Source organism: Schistocerca nitens, chromosome 1 (assembly GCF_023898315.1).
Source record: "Schistocerca nitens isolate TAMUIC-IGC-003100 chromosome 1, iqSchNite1.1, whole genome shotgun sequence".
NCBI lineage: Eukaryota > Metazoa > Arthropoda > Insecta > Orthoptera > Acrididae > Schistocerca > Schistocerca nitens.
The window spans coordinates 614,927,706-614,954,467 of NC_064614.1; the positions used below are offsets into that span (position 1 = coordinate 614,927,706).

At 39.3% G+C, this 26,762-nt stretch overlaps 1 protein-coding gene across 10 annotated transcripts in view; it reads left to right on the top strand.

Moving 5' to 3' along the window:
• Nucleotides 1-26,762, top strand: part of LOC126257076 (serrate RNA effector molecule homolog) — a 221,354-nt gene that overhangs the window by 131,703 nt on the left and 62,889 nt on the right. For all 10 annotated transcript variants that reach the window (XM_049955538.1, XM_049955536.1, XM_049955533.1 and 7 more), the window contains 4 exons: nt 1,943-2,029; nt 13,943-14,088; nt 21,214-21,447; nt 21,612-21,752. In XM_049955538.1, coding sequence (XP_049811495.1) covers nt 1,943-2,029; nt 13,943-14,088; nt 21,214-21,447; nt 21,612-21,752 — 608 coding nt within the window. The remainder of the gene's footprint in view (nt 1-1,942; nt 2,030-13,942; nt 14,089-21,213; nt 21,448-21,611; nt 21,753-26,762) is intronic.

A 26,762-nucleotide genomic window follows, 5' to 3' on the forward strand; every position in this document is an offset into this window, starting at 1 on the left:
TTCCCTTTGCTCACTTTGTTCTGCACTGAGCCAGGGGTGCATTCTGGAGTATTATTTTTGAGACCACAAACATGACTGTAATGACCTACCAGACCAATTCTGCAACTTGGTGAATTTTAACAGATTTAAAAAAAAATAATAAAAATAAAAAAACTTTAGTACCATTAGAGGCTATTCAGAGTCAAAATAAAATAAAAATCTCATTGAAATATGATTTTTCATATGATCTTCAAAAGAATACCTCACTGAAAGTTTTTGAAGCTTTGAAATCTTAGAGATACTACTGTATTTTCGAATTTGTGTGCCTGGCAAAAGGATTTACTCCTTTCCCATCACAAATCTAGTTAAAATCAATTTCTGACTTAGCTATATCTATCTGTAGGTCTACAAGCTGGCTTTACAGAAGTTGCTTTTGAAGGGAGAAAGTGAAAACAGGTCAGGAGTAATGTCAAGAGAACCAAAATGGATATCACTTAGGAGAAAATTTTCAGAGAAGGTTGAGGAGGTAATTTTTTTCAGTAGTCTCATTACTAGAGCTACTGATCTCATGCAATTTCATATACAGCATTCTGCTTTCAGGTCTCTTGATGAATCTGAATTTCTTAATTTTTTTGGAGCAACTTAATTGATTTGTCGTAAATTCCATATAAACTTTCTTCAAATACTATCACTCACTGAACTGAAAGTGTCCTCTATACTTCAGTACACGTTAAGGACACAAAGAAATAACTTTCCACTTTTTCATTTGGCACCAGTATGGTGTATGTTTCATCCCTCCCAGACTTGAATATCAACAGTGGGGCATCTGTTCTGTAGGGAACTCTCTTAGCAAATATACCAGAAATATAATGAGTTAATGAGTCCTTTTATGCCCCAAAGATTTCCACATGAGCTTGTGCTCAGCAGTTTCCTTGGACCATTGTGATACATACAATAAAAGGAAGTTTTCTGTTCTGCCAGTACCACACTATCACTTTAATTTACATCGAGTAGAACTCATTTGGAACCCGCACAAAAAGTTGTAGAAAGGAATAACATTTATTGAATGTTGAAAGAAACTGTCACAGAACTGCATAAAGTAAATTACTTTAAAAGACTAGGTAAAAGCATATTCACTCAGTAAAAATTTTGGTAAGGAATGGTGACACTCTGCATTCGTGACGCACGAACTTGAAGATACATTGGTCTTAAATGTATTTTTGGGTGACTTGAAGACGCAATGCATGAGTGAAAAGCAAATTCTGCAGTTACAGCATGGATTCTGTTGATATATCTAAATGAATTCACAATTTAAAGAATTAAAATCTAATACAGAATTCACAACTATTTTTGTTGCTTTATAAGGAAAGTCATTGGAAGAAAGGGAGGCTATGGTTTAATGCTGCTTTGATAATGAGGTCATTAGAGAAAGAACACAAGCTCTGATAGTTTGGAAAAGAAATTGATGTATTCTTTTTTAAAGTGGCATTTTCATTTATTGGTCAGTCACTCTCAAGTTGACAGTTGGGAAGACGAGAATTTTTGTATTGATAAAAGTGCTGTGACTGATTTTTGTCTGTTTCCAGGTTACTGCCAGCTTCAGCTAACGGGAAACTCTGCATTCAGTCTGTCCAACTCATCAATAAATATGATTTCGTCCTGAGTTGCATGTAGCATCACAGGGATCGATAGCTGTGTGTGCCACTTTTTTCTTCATAGACATAGAGACTTTCTGTTTTTTACAAGAATTGTTTGCTTATGAAGCATTGCTGGCAACTGATCAGAGCTTTTCTTTCTTTTTTTTTTTAGAGTAGGATGATGTTTGCTTGCAAAGTCCTATATGAATGTGAAGTAATCTTGTTTGGATGTCTTGTAAGATCATAATGTTGTGTAATGTTATTAATGTAATTGTTTTGTATTGATAACATGTTCCTACATCAGATCCATTTCTTTCGTTTTACAGTGCAGAACAAAAAAAGGAAACGAGAGTATGAATATGAGAGTGGTAGTGAAAGTGGGGATGAACCTCCACCACCAGGTGAAAGCAATGGTAATGATAATTTGCTTTTAAGCTTGCTCTTATTTACATGAAATATAGTAGTGATCATAATTTTTATGTCAGTGTGATGTACACGTTGTACCATGTGGACTTGGTAGGGGTAGGGAGGGTAGGTTGATGCCCCTATCCTGCTAATGGCATGACCTAAGCATGTTTGGCACTGTTGCAGGGAAAGTGCACTAATATTAGCATTAACATATGAAAGTGAATACCCTTTACCCACCGAGGAGGTGGCGCAGTGTTTAGCACACTGGACTCGCATTTGGGGGTACGACGGTTCAATCCCGCATCCGGCCATCCTGATTCAGGTTTTCCGTGATTTCCCTGAATCGCTCCAGGCAAATGCCGGGATGGATCCTTCGAAAGGGCACAGACAACATCCTTTCCCGTCCTTCCCTAATCCGATGAGACCGATGACCTTGCAGTTTGGTCTCTTCCCCAAACAACCCAACCCCAACCCTTTACCCAAATAGATGTAAGTACTTCAATATAGAGGTGGGCACTGAATTTCATGACTGTTGTCTGTCAAAAGCACCAGCACTGTGGAACACGTGATAACTCAACAAGTAAGTGTCCAACCCTCAAATGTATTCCAGATAAGCATGTACCACATATTTGTGTTTAGGTGCTCATATAAGCAATCAAAGCCTCACTCAGCTTCATTCACAATATCAACTCATCTCGAAGAACACACATCAGTAGATGGTTGATCATTTGAATAGTCTTAATTTTATCAAAGAAAAATTTGATCAAGAAAACTAATATAGTATGAGAAAGAATAGCTGGTCATTAATCGCCTTCAGGAGACAAAATGTGTAGTAGTCCTTTCAGTACACACATGTGAAAGTAAATGAAACACACTACCTGGCTTTTGAACTAAAAAAAACTAGTCACCAAACAGTGGCAGAACATGCACATAAAAGTAGGTTATACTTATGCAAGCTTTCAGAGCCAGCAGCTCCTTCTTCCGGCAGAAAGTTGAAGGGGAAGGAAGAGGACTGGAGACGTTTAGAAGAAGGGGTAGATTTCGGAAAACTCGCCCAGAGTCATGGCTCACCAGATGCATTAAAAGGGAAGGTGATTATGTGGAAAAACAGTCAACAAGTGTATCAACAATATCCAGCAATTCTGTTCAAATACACTTACTTAAAAAAAAAAAAAAAAAATATATATAATGTAACACTTACTTTCTGGACATGCCTCATGGTGTGTAACCTCAATCATGATGGAAATATATTGGATCTAAAGGCAACAGACAAACATGATCTCTTTGAGGAAAGGGATATATATGCCTAGCTGTAGTTCAATTGTTAAATGCAGAGTTTGTATGGGGACTTCTCACGGTATCCCCTTTCAGTCGTAACTACCAGCCTGCCTTTCTAATATTAGCTTGTAACGTGCCTTAAATTATTGTATCTGACCAATTGTAAGATGAGCTATTGTATTTGCTGTCGTATTAGATGTTCTGGCATAAATGGCCCACCCCACTTATGAAAGTTTTTTAGGGAAAAAATGCTCACTTTATACTTCTAAAAAAAAAAAAAAAAAAAAAAAAACAGTGTGTACACACATCAGCGATCCAGGTTGAATAACTACTCACCTTTTAATTCTCATCCGCAAATCTGCAAAATTCATTCTCAGAACTGAAAGAAATGGATGAAGTTGCCGTATTAGAATCTGAATCCTCTTACATTAAATTATCCTCTGTACTATCCAGTGCATTACTGATTCCACACTTCTTGAATGATTCAATCACTGTTTCAGTTTTCATAGAGACCCATGAAGCATTAGCATCTCACAAACTTAAGAAATGCTAAGTATCTTCCTTCTATCTGATTGCATAGTTTCAAAATCTGTAGATTGCATCCATTTGTTCCAGTCCTCCTTCATAAGTCTCATAAATGAGCAGTTGATACGTGCATCTAATGGTTGAAGAAAATTAGTTGACCCTCCTATAATTACAGCTAACTGAGTCTCCAATCCATCCATTGTATTTTTAACATAATCTGTTCTCTGAGAATCAAACTGATCCTTTAATAATAGGTAAGGCTTCTTCAATCAGTAGGCCTCCAGGTCACCTAGACCAAATTTTATCTGCCCACAATCTCATTTCTCTTCCATCCAGCCAGCTTTTATTATGTGTATGGACAAGTACTCCTTTCAACAATTGTTCCTTAGGAAGGATCTTCCTTTTTAAAATAAAATGTGATGGCAATATTATTCCATCAGTTCAGCAGGATAAAATGACTATGTAATGAATCTTTTTGTGCTCTGAAGTTTTGACAATAATGCTTTTTGTACCTTTGAAATCCACACTTACGTTAGGAGGCACATCAAAGATTAGCAGAGTCTCGTCCCTGTTTCCAGTTTGTTAAAGTTCAAACTTTTCTCTTTTCCTTGCATTAATGACAAATTGATGAATTTCAACAATTTGTTCTTCGTTCTCAGCTGGTATCTTCTGTGATATTTTTGTCTTGCTCTTTGTACCAAGCCGATATCTCTTCATAATTCTTGAGCACCATGATGTAGATCTGATACAGTAAAGTCAGCTATCCCTTTGTTACAGCAGAGAGCAGCTACGAAGGTGGGTGAGGGTCGGATGCGCAAAAGCATGCGGAAGTGTATCACATGACTCACAGCCATTAGTGCGCCAGTGACATTCCTGTCTTCGTTCTGTGCAGGTTGTGCTGTGTTTGGAAGTTCTATTTATTTCAGTCATATAGTGTTCTGTGCTGAGTGCTGACTGCCTTCATAGTGTTCATTATGAGTGATGGTAAGCAATCGTGCCAAGAGCTACACAAACAGGCAAGAGGAATAGTGTTCCCTGTGTACCAATACTTTGAGACAATTGTCCGCTGAATCCATGCCAGCACAAGGTGTGGGTTGTGCCGTTGCCAAATGCCAGGAGCAGACAGCTGAAGCCTGTGGTGTTGGTTTTAGGACCTTTCAGAGAATATACAGTGAAGCTAAGATGTCTGTGCATGCCTGCGGCTCAGATGTTTTCAAATCACCAGGGAAGCAACACAACCACAAAAAAGAAGTGGGTGAGCTAGCTACAAACGTTTTTCGGCGCATAGTGTTCAGCATGTATGCCGAAGGCAAGTATCCAACAGCAGAGAAACTAGTTTCGCATACGAAAGAAGCTGAAAATTTTAATGGAAGAAAATGGAGAGCAGCTGTGAAGAAATTATTTATCTCAATATTTTAAATGATTGGGAATGTTGTCACTGAATTCAACCTTAATTAATTGTAAGTGGAAGGTTGTGTGTGCGTAAGGATTTTCATTACTAAAAGTGCAGTTCTTAAAGTTCACTGAGGAATGATGTTTATGCTAGCATGCCATCAGCTGTCTCAGTGCATGAACTGACGGAAGGAAATTGGCAGTGTCACAGCATATATTTACTCTCTCTCTGCGCGGAACGCGTGATGCACCCGCCTTCGTAGCTGCTCTCCATTCTAGTGGCTATTGCTTTTGCTTGATTAATGGTAATTTTTGTTCTGGTCTTCAGCCCGAAGACTGGTTTGATTCAGCTCTCCATGCTACTCTATCCTGTGCAAGCCTCTTCATCTCTGAATAACTACTGCCACTTACATCCTTCTGAATCTGCTTACTGTATCCCCATCCGTCTCTGCCTTCTGCCCACTGCCTTGCCCCTCCCACCACCCACCCAATACTAAATTGGTGATCTCCTGGTGTCTGAGAATGTGTTCTACCAACTGATCCCTTCTTCTAGTCAGATTGTGCTGAAATTTCTTTCCTCCCCAATTTTACCCAGTACCTTCTCATTAGTTATGTAATATACCCACATAATCTTGAGCAGTCTTCTGAAAAACCATATTTTCAAAGCTTCTATTCTCTTCTTGTCTAAACTGTTAAATGTCCATGTTTCACTACCATACAAGGTGACACTCCAAACAAATACTTTCAGGAAAGACTGGCTACACACAAATTTATATTTGATAATAACAAATTTCTTTTCTTCAGAAAGGCTCTCTGCTATGGCTCTTATCAGTTATTTTGCTGCCCAAAAAGCAAAACCCGTCTGCTACCTCAAGTGTCTCTTATTCTAATCTAATGCCCTCAGCATCACTTGATTTAATTCAACTACATTCCAATAGCCACGTTTTGCTTTGTTAATGTTCGCATTACATCTTCCTTTCAAGGCACTGTCCATTCTGTACAACTGCTCTTCCAAGTTCTTAGCTGTCTCTGATAGAATTACAATGTAATAAGCAAATCTCAAAAGTTTTTATTTCTTCTTCCTGGACTTTAATTCCTATTCCAAATGTTTGTTTTGTTTCTTTTACTGCTTACTCAATGGATAGATTCAATAACGTTGGTGACAGACCCTGTGTTACTCCCTTCAAACCACTGCTTCCCTTTCATGTCTCTTGATGCTTATAACTGCCATTGGTTACTGTACAAGTCATAAATAGCTTTTTGCTCTCTGTATTTTAGCTCTGCTACCTTGAGAAGTTCAATATATACTCTTTTGCCTTTCAGGTTTCTCTTCTTCATTTAGGACTGGTTTTTCATCTGAGCTCTTGATATTCAAACAACTGCTTCTCTTTTCTCCAAAGGCCTCTTTAATTTTCCTGTTGGTGGTATCAATGTTTCCCACAATCGAATATGCTTCTTAATCCTTACCCTTGTTGTCTAGCCACTCCTGCTTAGCCATTTTGCACTTCCTGTCAGTCTCATTTTGTAGATGTTTGTATTCTCTTTCCCTTCATTTGCTGCATTTTTATATTTTCTGCTGTCATTAATGAAATTCAGTATCTCCTGCATCACCCAAGGATTTCTACTGTGCCTTGTCTTTTTACTAACTGTGTTTCATCTCTCAAAGCTAGCCATTCATATTCTACTGTATTTCTTTCCCCTGCTCTGTCAGTTCTTGCCTAATGCTTCCTCTGAAACTCTCAATAACTTCTGTTTCTATTCATATCCAGGCCCTGTCTCCTTAAATTCCTGCCTTTTTGCAATTTCCTTAGTTTTAACATACAATTAAAAACTGTTGTAGTTTGGTGAGAGGCCACATCTTCTCCTGGAAATGTCTTACAGTTTAAAATATGGTTCCAAAAACTCTGTCTTACCATTCCTGAAACCTGAAACCTTCCAATGTATTCAGGACTCTTCCACATATACAACCTTCTTTCATGATTCTTAAACTAAGTGTTAGTGATGATTAAATTATGCTTTGTGCTAAATTCAACGTGGCAGCTTCGTCTTTCATCCCCCCCCCCCCCCCCCCCCCCCCCAGTTCATATTCACCTGCAGTTTTTCCTTCTCTTCCTTTTCCTACTGTGTAATTCCAGTCCTGAACACCTGTGATGCCAACAGTGGGAATGTATACTGCATACCTTGGCTTTTTATGAACATCTATCACATTTAAAGTATAGTTTGCCTGAAACTGTAATTAGTTGCAATTGAGTGGACTTTAAAATTGGGCAAATACTGAGCAATGTTGGTACAGAGCACATGAAACATGGCATAACAAATGAACCATAATCTCCAGCAGTGGTGCAATAGCTGCTACTCCTCTACAGCACAGTTGATTTTCCAAGTTGGCTATGGTGTTAATCTGAAGTGGTTCAGTTCCTGCCCATTCAACTCGAGGGGGCCATGAGGACAACATATTGTCATCATTTGCTTTGCTACCATTGTCAGTGCTGTAAGAACTGTAAATATAGCAATTACAACCATGACTATGCTGAGAAACATGGGTGTAAGAGTTTGCTGTTCACAGTTGGCTCACACAAACAGTACAGCATTAATTTTAAATTAATTATTATTCATGAAGCAGGGGCTACAAACAAACATACAGCAGGAAGAACATTTGGTGTCACAGAAGTGACATAAAAAATTCTATCCTGCAACTGTTTTTGGCTGTCATCCTTTATTGTGAAGAATTTTAACAGTTGCTGCTGCAGCCATGTTTAAAATTTTGACAGAAGTAAATGTTCGTAGGTAGAGTCAGGTAAAGAATAAATTGAAGAAATGAATCCTACATGCCAGATTTTCAGAAGACAAAAGCAGAGAAGGTTTCATGAGTTGGAGCAGCAGTTTGTCCAGACTGTGCAAGAGAATACAGTGTAGGTATACTATGTACTTGAAAATTATTGGAGTGAAGGTGCTGGAGATAAAGAGGAATTTTTCAACTACATCTGTTGAAGAATTCAGAACAAGTACTGGCTGATGCATGAGGATGAACAAGAGGGTGGAATTTATGTTGACGAAAAGTTACTTGTGTATTAGTCATATATCAATCAAAAGAAATGGCATGACTGTTTTCTAGGCCATATGGGCAATGTTGTTCAGACGCCTGTTGACTTTTGATATGCCATCAAATGTTACTATTGACATGAAATGCATTAAGAGTGTTCGTACAAGAAGTTCCCGCAATGAAAAGGCTGGAATAACAGTAATGCTTATGGGGGTGGTGATGGTGATGGTTAAAAATAGTAATACCACAAATGAATGGCTTAGATAGCAAGCAAAACACAGAAGTGAAGATAAAAATTAATGTAAACAATTTCTTTTTATTTATTTTATTTCTCCTTGTTTTACAAAAATGTAGACAATAAATGGCTGAAGTTTAGAATAAATACACTCCTGGAAATGGAAAAAAGAACACATTGACACCGGTGTGTCAGACCCGGACACTGCGAGAGGGCTGTACAAGCAATGATCACACGCACGGCACAGCGTACACACCAGGAACCGCGGTGTTGACCGTCGAATGGTGCTAGCTGCGCAGCATTTGTGCACCGCCGCCGTCAGTGTCAGCCAGTTTGCCGTGGCATACGGAGCTCCATCGCAGTCTTTAACACTGGTAGCATGCCGCGACAGCGTGGACGTGAACCGTATGTGCAGTTGACGGACTTTGAGCGAGGGCGTATAGTGGGCATGCGGGAGGCCGGGTGGACGTACCGCCGAATTGCTCAACACGTGGGGCGTGAGGTCTCCACAGTACATCAATGTTGTCGCCAGTGGTCGGCGGAAGGTGCACGTGCCCGTCGACCTGGGACCGGACCGCAGCGACGCACGGATGCACGCCAAGACCGTAGGATCCTACGCAGTGCCGTAGGGGACCGCACCGCCACTTCCCAGCAAATTAGGGACACTGTTGCTCCTGGGGTATCGGCGAGGACCATTCGCAACCGTCTCCATGAAGCTGGGCTACGGTCCCGCACACCGTTAGGCCGTCTTCCGCTCACGCCCCAACATCGTGCAGCCCGCCTCCAGTGGTGTCGCGACAGGCGTGAATGGAGGGACGAATGGAGACGTGTCGTCTTCAGCGATGAGAGTCGCTTCTGCCTTGGTGCCAATGATGGTCGTATGCGTGTTTGGCGCCGTGCAGGTGAGCGCCACAATCAGGACTGCATACGACCGAGGCACACAGGGCCAACACCCGGCATCATGGTGTGGGGAGCGATCTCCTACACTGGCCGTACACCACTGGTGATCGTCGAGGGGACACTGAATAGTGCACAGTACATCCAAACCGTCATCGAACCCATCGTTCTACCATTCCTAGACCGGCAAGGCAACTTGCTGTTCCAACAGGACAATGCACGTCCGCATGTATCCCGTGCCACCCAACGTGCTCTAGAAGGTGTAAGTCAACTACCCTGGCCAGCAAGATCTCCGGATCTGTCCCCCATTGAGCATGTTTGGGACTGGATGAAGTGTCGTCTCACGCGGTCTGCACGTCCAGCACGAACGCTGGTCCAACTGAGGCGCCAGGTGGAAATGGCATGGCAAGCCGTTCCACAGGACTACATCCAGCATCTCTACGATCGTCTCCATGGGAGAATAGCAGCCTGCATTGCTGTGAAAGGCGGATATACACTGTACTAGTGCCGACATTGTGCATGCTCTGTTGCCTGTGTCTATGTGCCTGTGGTTCTGTCTGTGTGATCATGTGATGTATCTGACCCCAGGAATGTGTCAATAAAGTTTCCCCTTCCTGGGACAATGAATTCACGGTGTTCTTATTTCAATTTCCAGGAGTGTATAATTTTAACTTTTTAGGCAGATAGTTTATATGAGTAAATCAGTTTGTAATTTTGATTAGTTAGCTCATGTCAAGTTCAAAATATTGCAAGAAACCTTTTTAAAAGAGGAGGTTGTCTTATATTCACGGTCTGGTAAGGTAAGGTAAAAATGGTAAGTCACACACACTATCTTATATATGTGGCATTCAGTTGTACTAAATGATTTAAAGTTATATGATGTGTGATTTCAGTGAGTTATTCTTTATGTTATGTTCTTCCCGTTGCCACCTGGATTATGGGCTCATGCAAGTGTAGAGGGGCTTCTTTCGTATGCGAAACTAGTTTCTCTGCTGTTGGATACTTGCCTTCGGCATACATGCTGAACACTATGCGCCGAAAAACGTTTGTAGCTAGCTCACCCACTTCTTTTTTGTGGTTGTGTTGCTTCCCTGGTGATTTGAAAACATCTGAGCCGCAGGCATGCACAGACATCTTAGCTTCACTGTATATTCTCTGAAAGGTCCTAAAACCAACACCACAGGCTTCAGCTGTCTGCTCCTGGCATTTGGCAACGGCACAACCCACACCTTGTGCTGGCATGGATTCAGCGGACAATTGTCTCAAAGTATTGGTACACAGGGAACACTATTCCTCTTGCCTGTTTGTGTAGCTCTTGGCACGATTGCTTACCATCACTCATAATGAACACTATGAAGGCAGTCAGCACTCAGCACAGAACACTATATGACTGAAATAAACAGAACTTCCAAACACAGCACAACCTGCACAGAACGAAGACAGGAATGTCACTGGCGCACTAATGGCTGTGAGTCATGTAACACACTTCTGCATGCTTTTGCGCATCCGACCCTCACCCACCTTCGTAGCTGCTCTCTGCTGTAACAAAGGGATAGCTGACTTTACTGTATCAGATCTACATCATGGTGCTCAAGAATTATGAAGAGATATCGGCTTGGTACAAAGAGCAAGACAAAAATATCACAGAAGATACCAGCTGAGAACGAAGAACAAATTGTTGAAATTCATCAATTTGTCATTAATGCAAGGAAAAGAGAAAAGTTTGAACTTTAACAAACTGGAAACAGGGACGAGACTCTGCTAATCTTTGATGTGCCTCCTAACGTAAGTGTGGATTTCAAAGGTACAAAAAGCATTATTGTCAAAACTTCAGAGCACAAAAAGATTCATTACATAGTCATTTTATCCTGCTGAACTGATGGAATAATATTGCCATCACATTTTATTTTAAAAAGGAAGATCCTTCCTAAGGAACAATTGTTGAAAGGAGTACTTGTCCATACACATAATAAAAGCTGGCTGGATGGAAGAGAAATGAGATTGTGGGCAGATAAAATTTGGTCTAGGTGACCTGGAGGCCTACTGATTGAAGAAGCCTTACCTATTATTAAAGGATCAGTTTGATTCTCAGAGAACAGATTATGTTAAAAATACAATGGATGGATTGGAGACTCAGTTAGCTGTAATTATAGGAGGGTCAACTAATTTTCTTCAACCATTAGATGCACGTATCAACTGCTCATTTATGAGACTTATGAAGGAGGACTGGAACAAATGGATGCAATCTACAGATTTTGAAACTATGCAATCAGATAGAAGGAAGATACTTAGCATTTCTTAAGTTTGTGAGATGCTAATGCTTCATGGGTCTCTATGAAAACTGAAACAGTGATTGAATCATTCAAGAAGTGTGGAATCAGTAATGCACTGGATAGTACAGAGGATAATTTAATGTAAGAGGATTCAGATTCTAATACGGCAACTTCATCCATTTCTTTCAGTTCTGAGAATGAATTTTGCAGATTTGCGGATGAGAATTAAAAGGTGAGTAGTTATTCAACCTGGATCGCTGATGTGTGTACACACTGTTTTTTTTTTTTTTTTTTTTTAGAAGTATAAAGTGAGCATTTTTTCCCTAAAAAACTTTCATAAGTGGGGTGGGCCATTTATGCCAGAACATCTAATACGACAGCAAATACAATAGCTCATCTTACAATTGGTCAGATACAATAATTTAAGGCACGTTACAAGCTAATATTAGAAAGGCAGGCTAGGAGTTATGACTGAAAGGGGATACCGTGAGAAGTCCCCATACAAACTTTGCATTTAACAAATGAACTACAGCTAGGCACACGTGCAACATATCCCTTTCCTCAAAGAGATCATGTTTGTCTGTTGCCTTTAGATCGAATATATGACCATCATGATTGAGATTACACACCATGAGGCATGTCCAGAAAGTAAGTGTAATCTGGTTATCTAAGAACATAACGTGAGGCAAAATTGCTTGTATGAACTTAGGAGATTAAATATTTAGTACTACTGAAGGGCATGCTTAAAAGTGTATGACCTTTATCTCAGGTTTCAGATCTATTAGTTCCATTCTTGGCGAAGAGAATGTGTTAGGTCGGGGAAGGTTAAACCCACAACAGATGGGTCTCCCCCATCCTGGGGTCTGAGTGATCTGCCCCCCTCCTCTCCCATATTATCCCTTTCTTCATTCTGTGGATCAAACTGGTAGTACCTGCATTGTTGATCACCTTGAAGGCAATCACTGACCAGAAATTCTGTCTCATAATTTTATAGTTTTCATGAATGAATTTTCCTTTAGCATATAATTATGTACAGAAAACTTTATTTTACCAGGCAGCAAAAGAGTGAGGACCTGCAGAAGCTACAGTCCATCGTAAGAAGTGATATGTTGGAAATTTGTGGAAGATGTTGCAAGACTTGTAATTATATTGTTTTTCCTTGTTAATTTTAGTGTAAAATGAAGGAAGAAGCACATAACAGTTCTTGAGATACAATGAAAATTCTGCATGGCATTCAGGATAGAATAGTGATTCTTGTGCTATGAAAGAAGTAAAACAGGAAAATAATGATGATGATGATGATGATGATGATAATAATAATACATGTGAATTAAATGATGTGTAGCTTATAAAGTTCTTGTGAATGTAACAACAAAAACAATCAGTTTTTAACAAAATAGTGTGATTGGATAGACAAAAAAAGTCTACTCACCATGTAGCAGCAGAACACACACATGTAAAAGAAGGCTGTAACTAGGCAATCTCTGTCTTACATATTACCCCGTCATCCACCTTTAAGTTCTCAGTTTTCCAAATTTCGTCCCGTGCAGTCCCCAACAGTCTGGATTCTTTCTCTTCCCATCTGGTAAGTCTCCCATGACCATTGGTTCTGGGCAACTTCCCCAAAATTTACCCCTTTTCCTAGACCTCTCCAGTCCTTTTTCTTTACCCTTCTTCCTTCCTCTTCAACCTTTCTGCCTGAAGGAGCAGTCTAGTTATAAAGTTATAACCTTCATTTATGTGTGTGTTTTGTTGTTGCTTGGTGAGTAGATGTTCTATCTATCCAAAGTTCTAGACGGGTATTTTATACAATATAAGAAATGTCTAAAGAAGATAGAAGTTGGATTAGTGTCAAAGAAAATCTTTTGATAACGTAGTAAGAGATATGATAGATATGGTGGATAATTTTTTGTGTAAAGATAAATAATATAAATATTGAGACTGAAAGGTGTTATTTCTAATAGTTAATACAGCGTACAATGGACAACGTATTCTTTTATTAAACACTTAGGGGCTGTGGTTCCCCACAGAAGCAAAATTTATAGAATTCTAGAATAAACTTTTCTGTATCTGGGTTATGGTTGTTTTCTCCCAGTGATACCAAGTAGTGTAAAGAAACTGGTTTACAGATTATTATTATTATTATTATTATTATTGTTATTTGTAAATGGTCGTAACTCTGGTAACAACTATGGTAGTTGTTTTAGTTGTTAACGTGGAGTTGTGGAATCTGTTGTATTTTGGCTGTAGATTGATGTTCATTTTTATTTTGCAGATATAGAAGAGGAAGAACCACCACCACCTGGATTGGAAGAATCGAAAGATGACGAAAGTGAACTAGAAGATGATGAAAAATCCAAAGAAGTCAGTTCACCAGAAAAAGCTGAGAAAAATAAATCTGAAGATGAAGCAGATGAAAATGTAAGAATGAGTGTTAAATGAAATTATTCAGTCAAAATGAAAAGTTTTCAAAGAAAAATAAGAAGAAATTTACTAACGCCCCCCCCCCCCCCCAAACACACACACACACACACACACACACACACACACACTCTATAGTGATAACGTGTAACAAACATTCTGCTTTCCTGTTACTCACTCAGACTCCAAAGGGAGTTAAACTGTTTATTTATGGAAGGAAATGTCCTGAATAATTTTGTTACAAAACACTTGGAGATTATACTTTAGAAACAATCATTTTTGGAGTCCTGTAAGGAAAGATGTAGCAAGAAATTGAATTGTTGTGACTTTTGTTACTTGACCATGGCTACCTCTGGCTTGCTTGACAACCTTAGGAATCTTAGATATTGTTTGTCGGTTCTTTGGTGCCAGGTCCATTTCCCATCACGTTTTTCAGTCTGATGGAGGATAACATGATTGATAATTCTTCACGTTTTGTCCAATTTGTTATTCACACAAAAGCAATGATGGATGTTTTAATTTTATAAAAGATTATTAATATAGATTCACATTGGAAAAAGCACGTTTACATGAGAAGCATTGAATATTCAGGCTTCAGCTCATTTTTACTAATTTAAATGCAAAACAGTACTTTGCCAACTTTATTGTAGTTACATGCTTCAAATTAGTGACCATAGTGTGAAGATGTGCCTGGTGTGGTAGATGATGCGTCGTTGCTATACAAAATCTATTGATATTTCTTTAGGACAGCACAACGGTGACTCAACACTGTCATCCTCAGCTATATGGCATCATTCGGATATAGTATGGACAGGCCTGCGCACTGCTGTCCTGGCCATTATCTGCATTTGAAACCTTGGAGGCACTGTTTCTCATTCAAGTAGCAACTCAGTTGTGTCGGTATGGCAACAACAAGCTGAGTGGACCCTATTGAAGCCAGGTCCTCTACATGGCAGTGAGACTTGCTGACCTCTTGGCTACAGAGGTGGAAAAGCTTATAACAACATACAGAATTGTTAGTAAAAACCCCAGCTGAACTTGGAATAATCACAAATACATGGCATAGCAACTCCAAAAATTCTTTCACAACCATGACAATCCTTAAATTTCTTTTATGGTCATGAAAATTAGTTAATTTCTTCTCGGGGGGGGGGGGGGGGGGGGGGGGATTTTAAGACAGTGGTATGGAAAGGAAAGAGAAAATGAATGAACACGAGTTGTTGGAGGCAATACTTTAAGCAGAGTTTGATGTAACACTGAAAGTCATAATCTGAAACAAGGCATCTGGGGTGCACGACAGTCCCCAGAATTATTGAGGTCCTTGGGAGAATGTACCATGACAAAACTATTCCACCTAGTATGTAAGATAATGGAGACAGGTGAAATTCCCTCAGACTTCAAGAAGAATGTATTAATTCCAGTCACAAGAGAAGGCAAGTGCTTAAAAATACATTACTGAACTATCAGTTCAGTGAAGTCATGGTTGCAAAATACTAACATGAATTATCTTCAGAAGAACAGAACACTTTGTACAAGCCAGTTTGAAGCAAAAGGTTATCAACAGCTTGCACTGAAACCACGCTGCAGTTGTGAGAGTCAAACAACATAAAAGAGAAGTCCTAGATCAAAACAGACTGAGGCAGGGTTGTAACCTATCCACCCTTCTGTCATTCAATTTGTGCATTGTGCGAATGATAAGGAAAGCAAAGAGAAACTTTGAAAGAGAGAGTACGGGGTAAGGAGATAAATATGTTGGAATGTGTCAAAGGACTTGGAAGATCAGGAACAGAATGGATATGTCATGAAAAGAGATTTTAAGATAAGCAATAGATGAGGAGGGATGAGGAGGATTGCACTGGACTTGAAAACATGGAGAGATGCATCAAACTAGTCTTCAGACTGAAGATCCCAAGTGTAGCTCCCTGTTGTATCTTGCTTCACGTTCTCTGTTCTTAAACAGTTATTTCTCAGCAGTGAAAGTTACTTCTTAATGAAGTACTGCCTACCTTCTTGTGAGAATTGTGGATCTATGCCTCACTTGTGTTTTGCATTGCCATGGACACTTTTTTTTCTTTATTCTGTGGACTGTATTGTACAAGAGTTTGTGGAACTGTGTTTAACTTGTTAATGTGTATAATAAATGTTACAGTTCCAATCAGATGCTGCCAGAAATCACTCTGCTAGCAGGTTATATACCCAGGCTATATAATTTGTTGTAATATACTAAAAAAAAAATATTAGATTGGCTAACTGAAATGAGCACACCATGCATCAATTTGGAACCACATAATCACCAATACAATGGCTTCTCTAAATATCAATTCACTGCCTCCAATTGAGAAACCATGGGAAGAGAAAACTATAATACTTGGCAGTTCTCTTTGCAAATATGTCTAGAATGTGAACAATTGTGGGATTGCTTCAATGCCGAAATACTGGATGTAACTAAAGTCTGCACAGCGAGAGCCAACATTATACACACTGTCCAGCTGTCAGTGTATATTCATTTGAAAGATATGTCTACAGCTAAAGAAGTGTGGGAACAAGCTAAAGCAAGTCTACGAAGATTCTCACATCTTCCAATGAATAGGTTTGCTGAAGACACTGCTGATGATGAGAATAGAAAATTGTTCGTCAGTCGAAGAATATGTATCGAAGATAATTTCTACATCATAGAAATAAAATGGCTTGAGCTTCAAAGTTAAAGAAGAATGGATAGGTGTCTTCTTCCTGCAGGACTACCAAATGAATATAAACCTTTAGTTATGAGATTAGAAAATCCAGTTTTGCCAGTCACAGGAGAACCATAAAAAGAAATTATTGCAGGAAATAAGTGATGATGCCTGCAATAAATCTTTGACAAATGGCTCTGGTCCATGAGTCATCAAGAAAAATAATGATGTTGTTACTTTGAAAAAAGTTCCCAGGTGCTACACTGTGATAAGTATGTACATCTGGCAAAAAGTTGTCACAGCAAGAGCAAAAATGATGGGAAAACTTCAGCCAAGGTGCCTAGCTACCATATGTTCTTTTATAGCTTCTTGCTTGATGAGTGTTCCAGGAAAGTATTTGTATATACTCTCTAAAACAAGAATCAACACAACAACTGATTTAAGACTTTAAAAATCTAGATGAAAGGCAAACTGAAATAAGGATCTGCTCTCTATGTATACATAGTGGCACAGAATATGTGAACGATAATCTGATAAACTTTTTGAGACAAGAAGTTATCTGACATCAAATTAAAGCACAGTGTACACCAAAGCAAAACAGAGTAGCTGAGCATTATAACTGTACAATAGCAGAAAAAGCAAGATACCTGTTCTTTGAAGCAAATTTGCCAAATAAATTCTCAGCTGAAGCAGTCTCGACTGAATTCTATCAATTAGCAGATCTCTGACTAAGGCACATGTAAGACTCCAGAAGAAACTTGAACAAACAAGAAACCAGGTCTTCGACATCTCAAAATATTTGGAAGCAAGGCCTGTGTTCACATTCCGAGAGCCAACTGACAAAAATGGGACGATAAAAGTATTGAATGCATCTTGCTAGAATACTGTGAAGAATCATTAGTGTATAGGCGTTTTGAACCAAATTGCTCGAGAATCAGAAAAACGAGGGACGTTATTTTTGTTGAAGGTACTTCTAAGCAGTGTAAAGAAGAAACTGAGTCACAAGAACCAAGTAGATTGTTTCTTCCACTGACAGAAAAGAAGCAGAATAAAATAACTGAAGTAGAAGAAATTGAACCTGGGACTGTCACATCAAGTAGTACGAGGGCTATCCACAAAGTACATTACATTTTGGAATTAAAAACAAATAAAGTATTGGAAATTTTTTTTATTATATACAGATGAAAGCCACACTTAAATACTACTTTTCTACATAGTTGCCATTTAAATTAAGGCACTTATCGTAGCAATGGACGAGCTTGGAAATTCCTTTGTCGTAAAATTCGGCCGCCTGCGCCTTCAACCACGTTGTTACCTCTTCTTGAAGCTGTGCGACTCATTACTTGATCGCATCGTTACTGGTGACGAAACATGGGTTAAGCATGTGAACTGCGAGACAAAATTGCAGTCAATGCAGGGGGGGGGGGGGGGGGGCGGCACACAAATTCCCCCCAAAAACCCAAGAAATGCATGCAGACAATGTCAGCAAGGAAGGTGATGGCGACTGTCTTTTGGGACAGAAAAGGTGTGATTTTTGTGGATTTTCTGGAAAGAGGCACTACAATAAACTCTCAAAGGTATTGCCAAACTCTGCACAACCTCAGAAGAGCAATACAAAACAAGCGCAGGGGAAAGTTGGGCTCAAAGATCTTGCTGATTCACGACAACACCTGGGCCCACACGGCAAATGCCACTCGTGAAGTTCTCGAAGCTTTTAAGTGGGAGTTGTTTCCTCATCCGCCGTACAGTCTCGACCTGGCACCGAGCGACTTCCATTTATTCCCAGCAACGAAGAAGTGGTTGGCTATGCAGTGTTTTGATGACGACGCACAGCTTCAAGAAGAGGTAACCACGTGGTTGAAGGCGCAGGCGGCCGTATTTTACGATGAAGGAATTTCCGAGCTCGTCCATCGCTATGATAAGTGCCTTAATTTAAATGGCAACTAGGTAGAAAAGTTAGTATTTAAGTGTGGCTTTCATCTGTATATAATAAAAAAATTTTCCAATACTTTATTTATTTTTAATTCCAAAACATAATGTACTTTGTGGATAGCCCTCGTATTTTGAAGAATACTAACTGCAATGAGGAATCTAGTCCTATCATACTAAAAGGTCAACAGGCACCAATGCTTTTGTCACTGGAAGAAGCAGTGGTGCCAGACTATGTTGAAACTGGCTGCGAGCAATACAAGAAGACGTACAATCTCAAAAAGGGAACCACACATGGGAGTCTGCTCTTTTACCTATTGATAAACCATTAGATGCAAAATGGGTGTTTCAAATGAAGGAAGATTTGAAAGGCATCATAGTACAACATAAAGAACTGCTAGTAATGAAAGGTTGTGAGTAGAAGCAAGGCTGGACTGTAATGATATATATGCACCAGTCGTAAGAGATAACTAACTAAGATATTTATTTGCAGATGTGAATCTATTGTGGGATGCGAGAATTTTAAATATAAGTCTTTCTTGTGTAAATATGTTTTGTGTTGCTATGGACATCTATTGTATAGAGTTCATGTAACTGTTTAATTTTTTAATTGTGTGTAACAAACCTTACAGTTCCGCTCAGAAACTGCTAGAAAATTACTCTGCTAACAATGCTATTCTCGCAGTAATTTTAGAAAGTTTGTTTGAAACATCCATTTCAGGAAACGTATTTTTTGTTCTATTTAAGGTACTTCTTTCTGATTCAGATTAAAATTTGATATGGCATATGTATCGTACGTATTTAACATGGAATCTGAAATAAATCTGATAGGTAACTTTTCATAGTATTTCAAGCCCACCAATCCTCTAAACCCTAAAAAATGTCTGTATGTAAATAAAATTAATGTGTGAATATAATAGAGGGAAACATTCCACGTGGGAAAAATATATCTAAAAACACAGATTATGTGACTTACCGAACAAAAGTGCTGGCAGGTCGATAGACACACAAACAAACACAAACATACACACGAAATTCAAGCTTTCGCAACAAACTGTTGCCTCATCAGGAAAGAGGGAAGGAGAGGGAAAGACGAAAGGATGTAGGTTTTAAGGGAGAGGGAAAGGAGTCATTCCAATCCCGGGAGCGGAAAGACTTACCTTAGGGGGAAAAAAGGACAGGTATACACTCTCTCTCTCGCTCTCTCTCTCTCTCTCTCGCGCGCACACACACACACACACACACACACACACACACACATATCCATCCGCACATACACAGACACAAGCAGACACGGGATTGGAATGACTCCTTACCCTCTCCCTTAAAACCCACATCCTTTCGTCTTTCCCTCTCCTTCCCTCTTTCCTGATGGGGCAACAGTTTGTTGCGAAAGCTTGAATTTCGTGTGTATGTTTGTGTTTGTTTGTGTGTCTATCGACCTGCCAGCACTTTCGTTCGGTAAGTCACATCATCTGTGTTTTTAGATATAAAATTAATGTGTGTTACAATAGTCTCATGTGGAAATCTACTATTTTCTTCTGTGTGGGACTGAGACTTTATTTCAGGCAGTTTCTTTGTTACCTCATCTCATTATGTATTGTCATGTCTATTTCAATAGACTTTTTTTTCTAATTTTATACTCAGTTTTTTAAACTGTTACATGCTCTTGCCTACAGTAGCATGTTACTCTTTAGATTCCACACTGCTTTTACATGCTGTTCCTGCCTCTTTGTTTCTCTTGCAGATTCTGTGTGCGTGTTGTATAGGCCTCACAAAATTTGACATTTGCCTATAAATGTAATTTTCAAGTGTGTTTTACCATTATCGCATACTTATTTCATAACCATGAGTGGGTGCGTCTGTGTATAAAGTGCGCCAGCCACAAATAACATTCTCTTGTACCATTCCATTGTTGTTCCACAGTTGCGAGCCCGTATCTGTTCCTTCATTATTGCTTTAGTTAACACTTTGATAAGTTGTGTTGTTGTACATCCAAGAGAGCAGCAGTAATATAAACAGGAAGCTAGGTGAGAAAAATTCTCAGTCTATGCCAGAAAATGACTCAGAATCTGAGCCAGCAGCACAAACCCACAATGAGGTAGTTGTCTACATGATGATTAGCAATCGAAAAAGCAGTTGGCTGGGATCTGAAACAACTGCGCTGTTTCATGCTTCGTCTGGGTCATTAATGTGGTGTAACTTTTCTATACAGCAATAGACTGATATAATGGAAGTTCATTTTATTATTGTTTAAGTAAACAGTGATGTAACTCATATAATATTGATTTATTTTAACCTTCTGTAAATAACTAAGATTACACTGTGATATTGTTTATTTTAGCAACATAAAGACAGCTATGCTTGACGTTTATACAAAGTATGCTGCACTCTCACTCATGTTATAAACAAAGGCATGCCCACTTGATGGTTAATGATTGAGTTTTTATTTTGAGACACATTCTGCTGTATATATTAACCTCTTTGTTATCTTTGCATATGGTTTTTTTAATTTTGTTTCTAGATGATGGAAAAGGAAGACGAGGGGAAACAAGAAAAAACCAAATCTGCTGAGTCAAAAAAAGATGACAATATGGAAGATGGTGAAGAGCCAATGGATATAGAGGATGCAGGAAAGGCTAGTGGAAAGTCTAGAGAGAAGAGTGAGGAGACAAATAAGCCAAGGCCATTACATCGCACAGCTTCTATTTTTCTGCGCAATTTGGCTCCTACAATAACAAAACAGGAAGTAGAAGCAGTAAGTATTTATTTTATATTTTGGAATTATTTGATGACACACATCAAAATTATTAATATTTTCAAATATTTTTATGGAAGCTGCACAGTAAAGTGCTGAGTTGAGTAATTAGAAATCCAGGTGATAGCTGAGCACTGTTGGTGATATGGCTAATTGATTTGCAGATGTGTAAGAGATATCCTGGATTCCTACGTGTGGCTATAGCTGACCCACAGCCTGAAAGGAGGTGGTTCAGGAGAGGTTGGGTAACATTTGAAAGACAAGTGAACATTAAAGAAATATGTTGGAACCTCAACAACATTCGGGTGAGATTTGGATAACATTTAAACAAGAGAATTCTTTTATCTTTTGTGCTAATAAGATGTGTTTAAAATTGGAAGTTAGATTTTATTATGTTTTTTATTTCATAAATCATTAGTTGTCAGACCACAGTAAAACCTTACCAGATTGTAGAATTGGCTCCAAAATTTTATTTGGTAATTTTGTTTTGAATGTCCTATTGTGTTGATCTCCTCACAGATGCACAAGTCACTGAAGTGGGCATCAAATAGAAAAACTTGCAAATTTTCTGAAGCATTTTTGTTCTCTTGATTACAAATAATCCCATTCACTATTAATTGTGAGATTTTTTTAAAGAGGGGCAGGCTGTCAAATGGGCCGACTGGGAGCAGGAGAGGCACCGCAGGACATTTCAATTTCCACTGTTCTGTGTAGGTTTGATGGCATCCATTACAAAATATACACATTTCAATTTCACAGAGTGAAGTACAGTGATGTGCTATAGAAGAATGCTGTATGAAGAGGTGCGGCACTGCACTTTGGTGCACTTAACACCAAATAATATGTCTTACATTTCCTCCAACACATATATTTTATGTTTCAGACTTTTTAGGAAGATGTGTGCTAAAAGATGAACATATTTTTGAAATTTTTTGACCTGGTTCGCAAATATCGTAGATCCAGGGCTGATGCGTAGAGCAGTCTGAGTTAACAGTGAGGAGTCTCCACGTGACCCGTGATTACATTCAGTGATTTTGCTGTTTCCCCTTCGTTTACTCTCATGTCAAATGAAAACAAAATGGATATCTGCGGCCGGGAGCTATCAAGTGAATTAAAATACATTCACATAATTCCGGAAGGCTAAAATTTGTTTTTAGTTTCAGATTTTATTTTATTTCCATATTTCTGACAAACATTAATTGCCTTGCTGAACAATGAAGTTATTTTTGTCTGTTTGCTAAAGAAATTTGACTTTCATTAATCTTTTCCGCAGAGGCAGTCAATGTATTTGAAACGAAATGTTTAATTCCGGAGTACTGGCTAGTTTCACCTGTTTGCTGCATTTCAAGTGCATGTTTTCATCTTCTAGCATGTATGGCATTATGCCATAATAAAGAACCAAACATGAGATAATACAGTACTGGTACTCCAAGAAAATTTACGCCCCGAAAATCACACCGAAAAGCTTAATACGTGCACTTTAAGGCGAACTACCCTTTTTAGTATGGTTCACGAAATTCCGATGCTCTTGGAGTATATCTCTGTCTTGTTTCTTTTATGACATAATGTAAGAAAGATCTTTTAATGTTTTACACATACGAACATACAGGCTTGTCTGGCACTCTCTGGCAACTGCTGAAATCAGTCTAACAGGTTGCAGGAAAATATTGCGAATTGTGGTTCGAAAAGTGTTATTTTCAAAGTAAATTTCCTTTTATGCAAGATGAACTACGTGCAAGAATGTACGATGAATTTCTTAAATCACAGAGCGTTTGATCTTTTTTAAAAATCAACTCTGATGACAAGCCATTTAGAAGAATTTTGAGCCCAGAAGATCAGAGATTTATGTCGGTATTAAAAATTTTACTGGCGTATTTTTGTGATGTATCTTAAAGTGTAACATGCGCTAAACAGATCAACATTATACGTGAAAGCTTAGCTTCTCTTGTAGCGTATTAGCTTTGAGACAAATATTATATGCAAAAGCTTTGCTTTTCTTGTAGCAACACTATGTATATTAACTTAAATCATTAACTTTTCCTGTTGGTGGAATTCGAATTTATACTCTCGTAATACGAAAATATGCAGCATACATGTTGCTGCACATCAAAGATCTTTCCAAAATGTGTTTTTTCCCCCCTTGAGTTTTGTTTTCTAAAGTGCCGATAAATTATACGCTGCTGTATAAAACCATATCCATTCAAAGGACTGATAAGTTTTACTGTTCCTACGGAAAGTATAATGTCACTTAAACACGGAGAAAGTGTGTTTTCACCCAGGAGAGAATGTATTTTTAACAGAGAGATCCGCAAAAAAATCCGGGAATTTTTTTTTTTTTCCTTTTTCGCGTGTACACCCTGTCTATTCACGATGTATGTTCCAGACATTATCCACATATGCCACTGAATTATATCATTGTACGACATACAGCTCGAGAGATGTGACAGATTATATACAGGAGTTAGATTCTTTAAAGAATCGGCGCTGGAGGTTTACCTCTTGCCTTTGGGCTTAAGATCAGCTGCAGTGTCCTCTATTGGTAAATGTTTGTTCACCACATCCTACTTAGTTGACTTGCCCCACCTTGTCTTGTGCCTGTCCGCATCTTGCTGTTGCTGCTGTGGTACTGTTTATATTTTGTGTTTTAGAGTCTTCGTACCACTTGTCCTTAAATCAAATATCACACCAGTCTATATTGAGACAGCTTTACTGTGTAAGTGTATAAAATTCCAATTAAAAACATTTCGTTGCAGCTAGTAAGAAGTTCACATTTTCATTGGTATGTGGACAGCACATGAAACATGATGTGCAGTTTTGATTTGGACTTTACTATCTAAACGTTGCAAAAACAAAATTTCAAGTACCAGATGAAACACACAAGAAACTACACCTGATGCCTTTTAGGAGACACGTCTGACATACTTTCACAGGATGTACAAGCCCTCGGAAATACGGGAAAAAACCTTGGAATTTTTTCGTCTGGGAGAAAACGGGGGAAACTCAGGAATTTTGTTGTATTCCAGGAATTTTTCATTGTTTCAACTTTCAGTTAATTTTTTATAATTTTAACTGACAAGAACTCATAATCTAACAAAGAATTTTACTTTAGCTTGCTACTGCAGAAGAATACTGCAGCGATAAACCACCAAAATAAAACTTAAATTGCGAAGACAATATGCCATTTACAACAACAAAACACAGTGCACACACAAATGTGTGCAGTCAGCAAACTGTGTCAAAAGTTTTAGGACAAAAACTATACAATACTTAGTAACAACAAACTGCTTTTGGTGAATGTGACATCACAACTGTCTACAGTAGTTATATTTTATCAGTTGCCAGTAGGCTCACGCACATGTGCAAAGCTGAAATAAAACAATGGAAAATCCAGGATGTAATGTAACAATATGAGAGAAGGAAATTTGCTACTTACCATATAGTGGAGATGCTGAGCTGCGATAGGCACAATAAAAAGATTCACACAATCATAGTTTTCGGCCATTAAGGCCTCTGTCAGCAGCACGCGCACACACAGACACACACACACACACACACACACACACACACACACACACACACACACACACACACACAAGCGAAACTTGCACTCACATCTGCAGTCTCAGAGAGCTGAAACTACACTGCGATCAGCAGCATCAGTGCATGATAGGAATTTTAAATAAAGATGGGGCCCCTCCACACCCGCACCAACGTGGTAACTAGACCAAAAGTTCTACTGTCACCTCTGTCAACATGTTAGTTATCTAGTAAGTGGATCACAGGATGCTGGGCTGTGATGTTATCCGTGTGTCTGGGTAAGACTACACATTAACACGGTCCATCAGGTGATAGATAGTGGACAAAATGCAAGTGAGGGTAGGGATTTGAAGAGCAGAGGGGAAAAAAGTGCCAAGGCTCGTGCCGTGGGAAAAAAACCTCTGCGAAAGTGGGATGGGTAGTAAGAGCAGTAGTGGCTTACTAGCTGCGATAGTTCATGCAAGATTGGATTTGTTAGTATGGGTATCATGCATCATTACCGTGGCAAGTGATGGCGATGTATCCCAGTTGCTGCAGCTGCTACATTCCTGGAACAATCAAGATCGTTATATAGTAGTGGGAGATCGGCCATAGATCATCTCACTGTGTGGGGGATATGTGGAGCTTGTCTGCATGCAGTATACGGTACGGCTTCCCTGCGTGGTGCCAGTTATTCGGCAGTGTGTTCCAGCTGGATATCCAGTAATGGCGTCCGATTAACAGGGGCTCACCTGTAACGTTGTGTTTGCATGTGCTTGGCCATAGATGTTAGGTCCTTACAAGTATGTCTTTTGGTCTTTTATTCCATCTATGGTTGTGGTCGTAGTTCCCCAGATTCAGAATAAATGGGTTCTGTAAATGTCTGGAGTTTCTGTATAGTCTTGTGGTGAGTTTTGGATTACCTCCGTGAGAGTCTCAAGTCGGTATTCTCGGTGAAGGTCCGCGATGCGTGTGTATCGTGGAGCATTGCTTATGATTTTGAGTACTTTGTTTTGTATGAGCTGCAGACGGCGCAGGCGTGTAGGTGTAGCGTATCCCCAGACAGGAGCTGCGTACGTCATCAGGGGTCGAATAAGTGCCATGTACATGGACCTCGACACTCTTCTGTTCAGTGTGCTACGCCTGTTGAACATAGGGTAGAGCTGTTTGAGCCTCGCGCTAGCTCGGTTGGTCATGTGTTGTATGTGGTCCCCCCAGAGTAATTTCCGGTCCAGCCAGACACCGAGGTATTTGACTTTCTCACGGAAAAGTATTGGGCGTGCATGTAGAGTTATTGGTCTGCAGTATCGGTGTTTGCCCAGTTGCTTCGGTCTTCTAGTGAACAGAACGGCTTCACACTTGTCGACGTTTACTCTAACACGCCATTTCTCCAGCCAAGGCTCAGCCACTCTGAGTGCAGTCTTTAAGCGTGACGTAATGTTTGATGGTTTCCAATCTTGAGCGAGGATGGCTGTGTCATCCGCGTAGATTGCCATCGTTGTGTTGTGTGTGGTTGGGAGATCGTTTATGTAGAGGTTAAACAGTAGGGGCCCTAGGATGCTTCCCTGGGGTACCATATGTACTCGAATCTAAGCCACACTTTTTTCCAGTTTTTGCAATCCAAAAAACTGCCTGCGGCTTAGAATCGAGTGCAAAGCAAGCGGAAGTTCTGAAAAATGTTGGTGGGTGCCGCCACAACTAACTTCTGCCGTCGAATATATGTAGCGCTACACAGGCATGCTTTGTAGGCACAAAGATAAACACTGGCACCAAATCCTCTGCGTCAGTAAATAAATTTA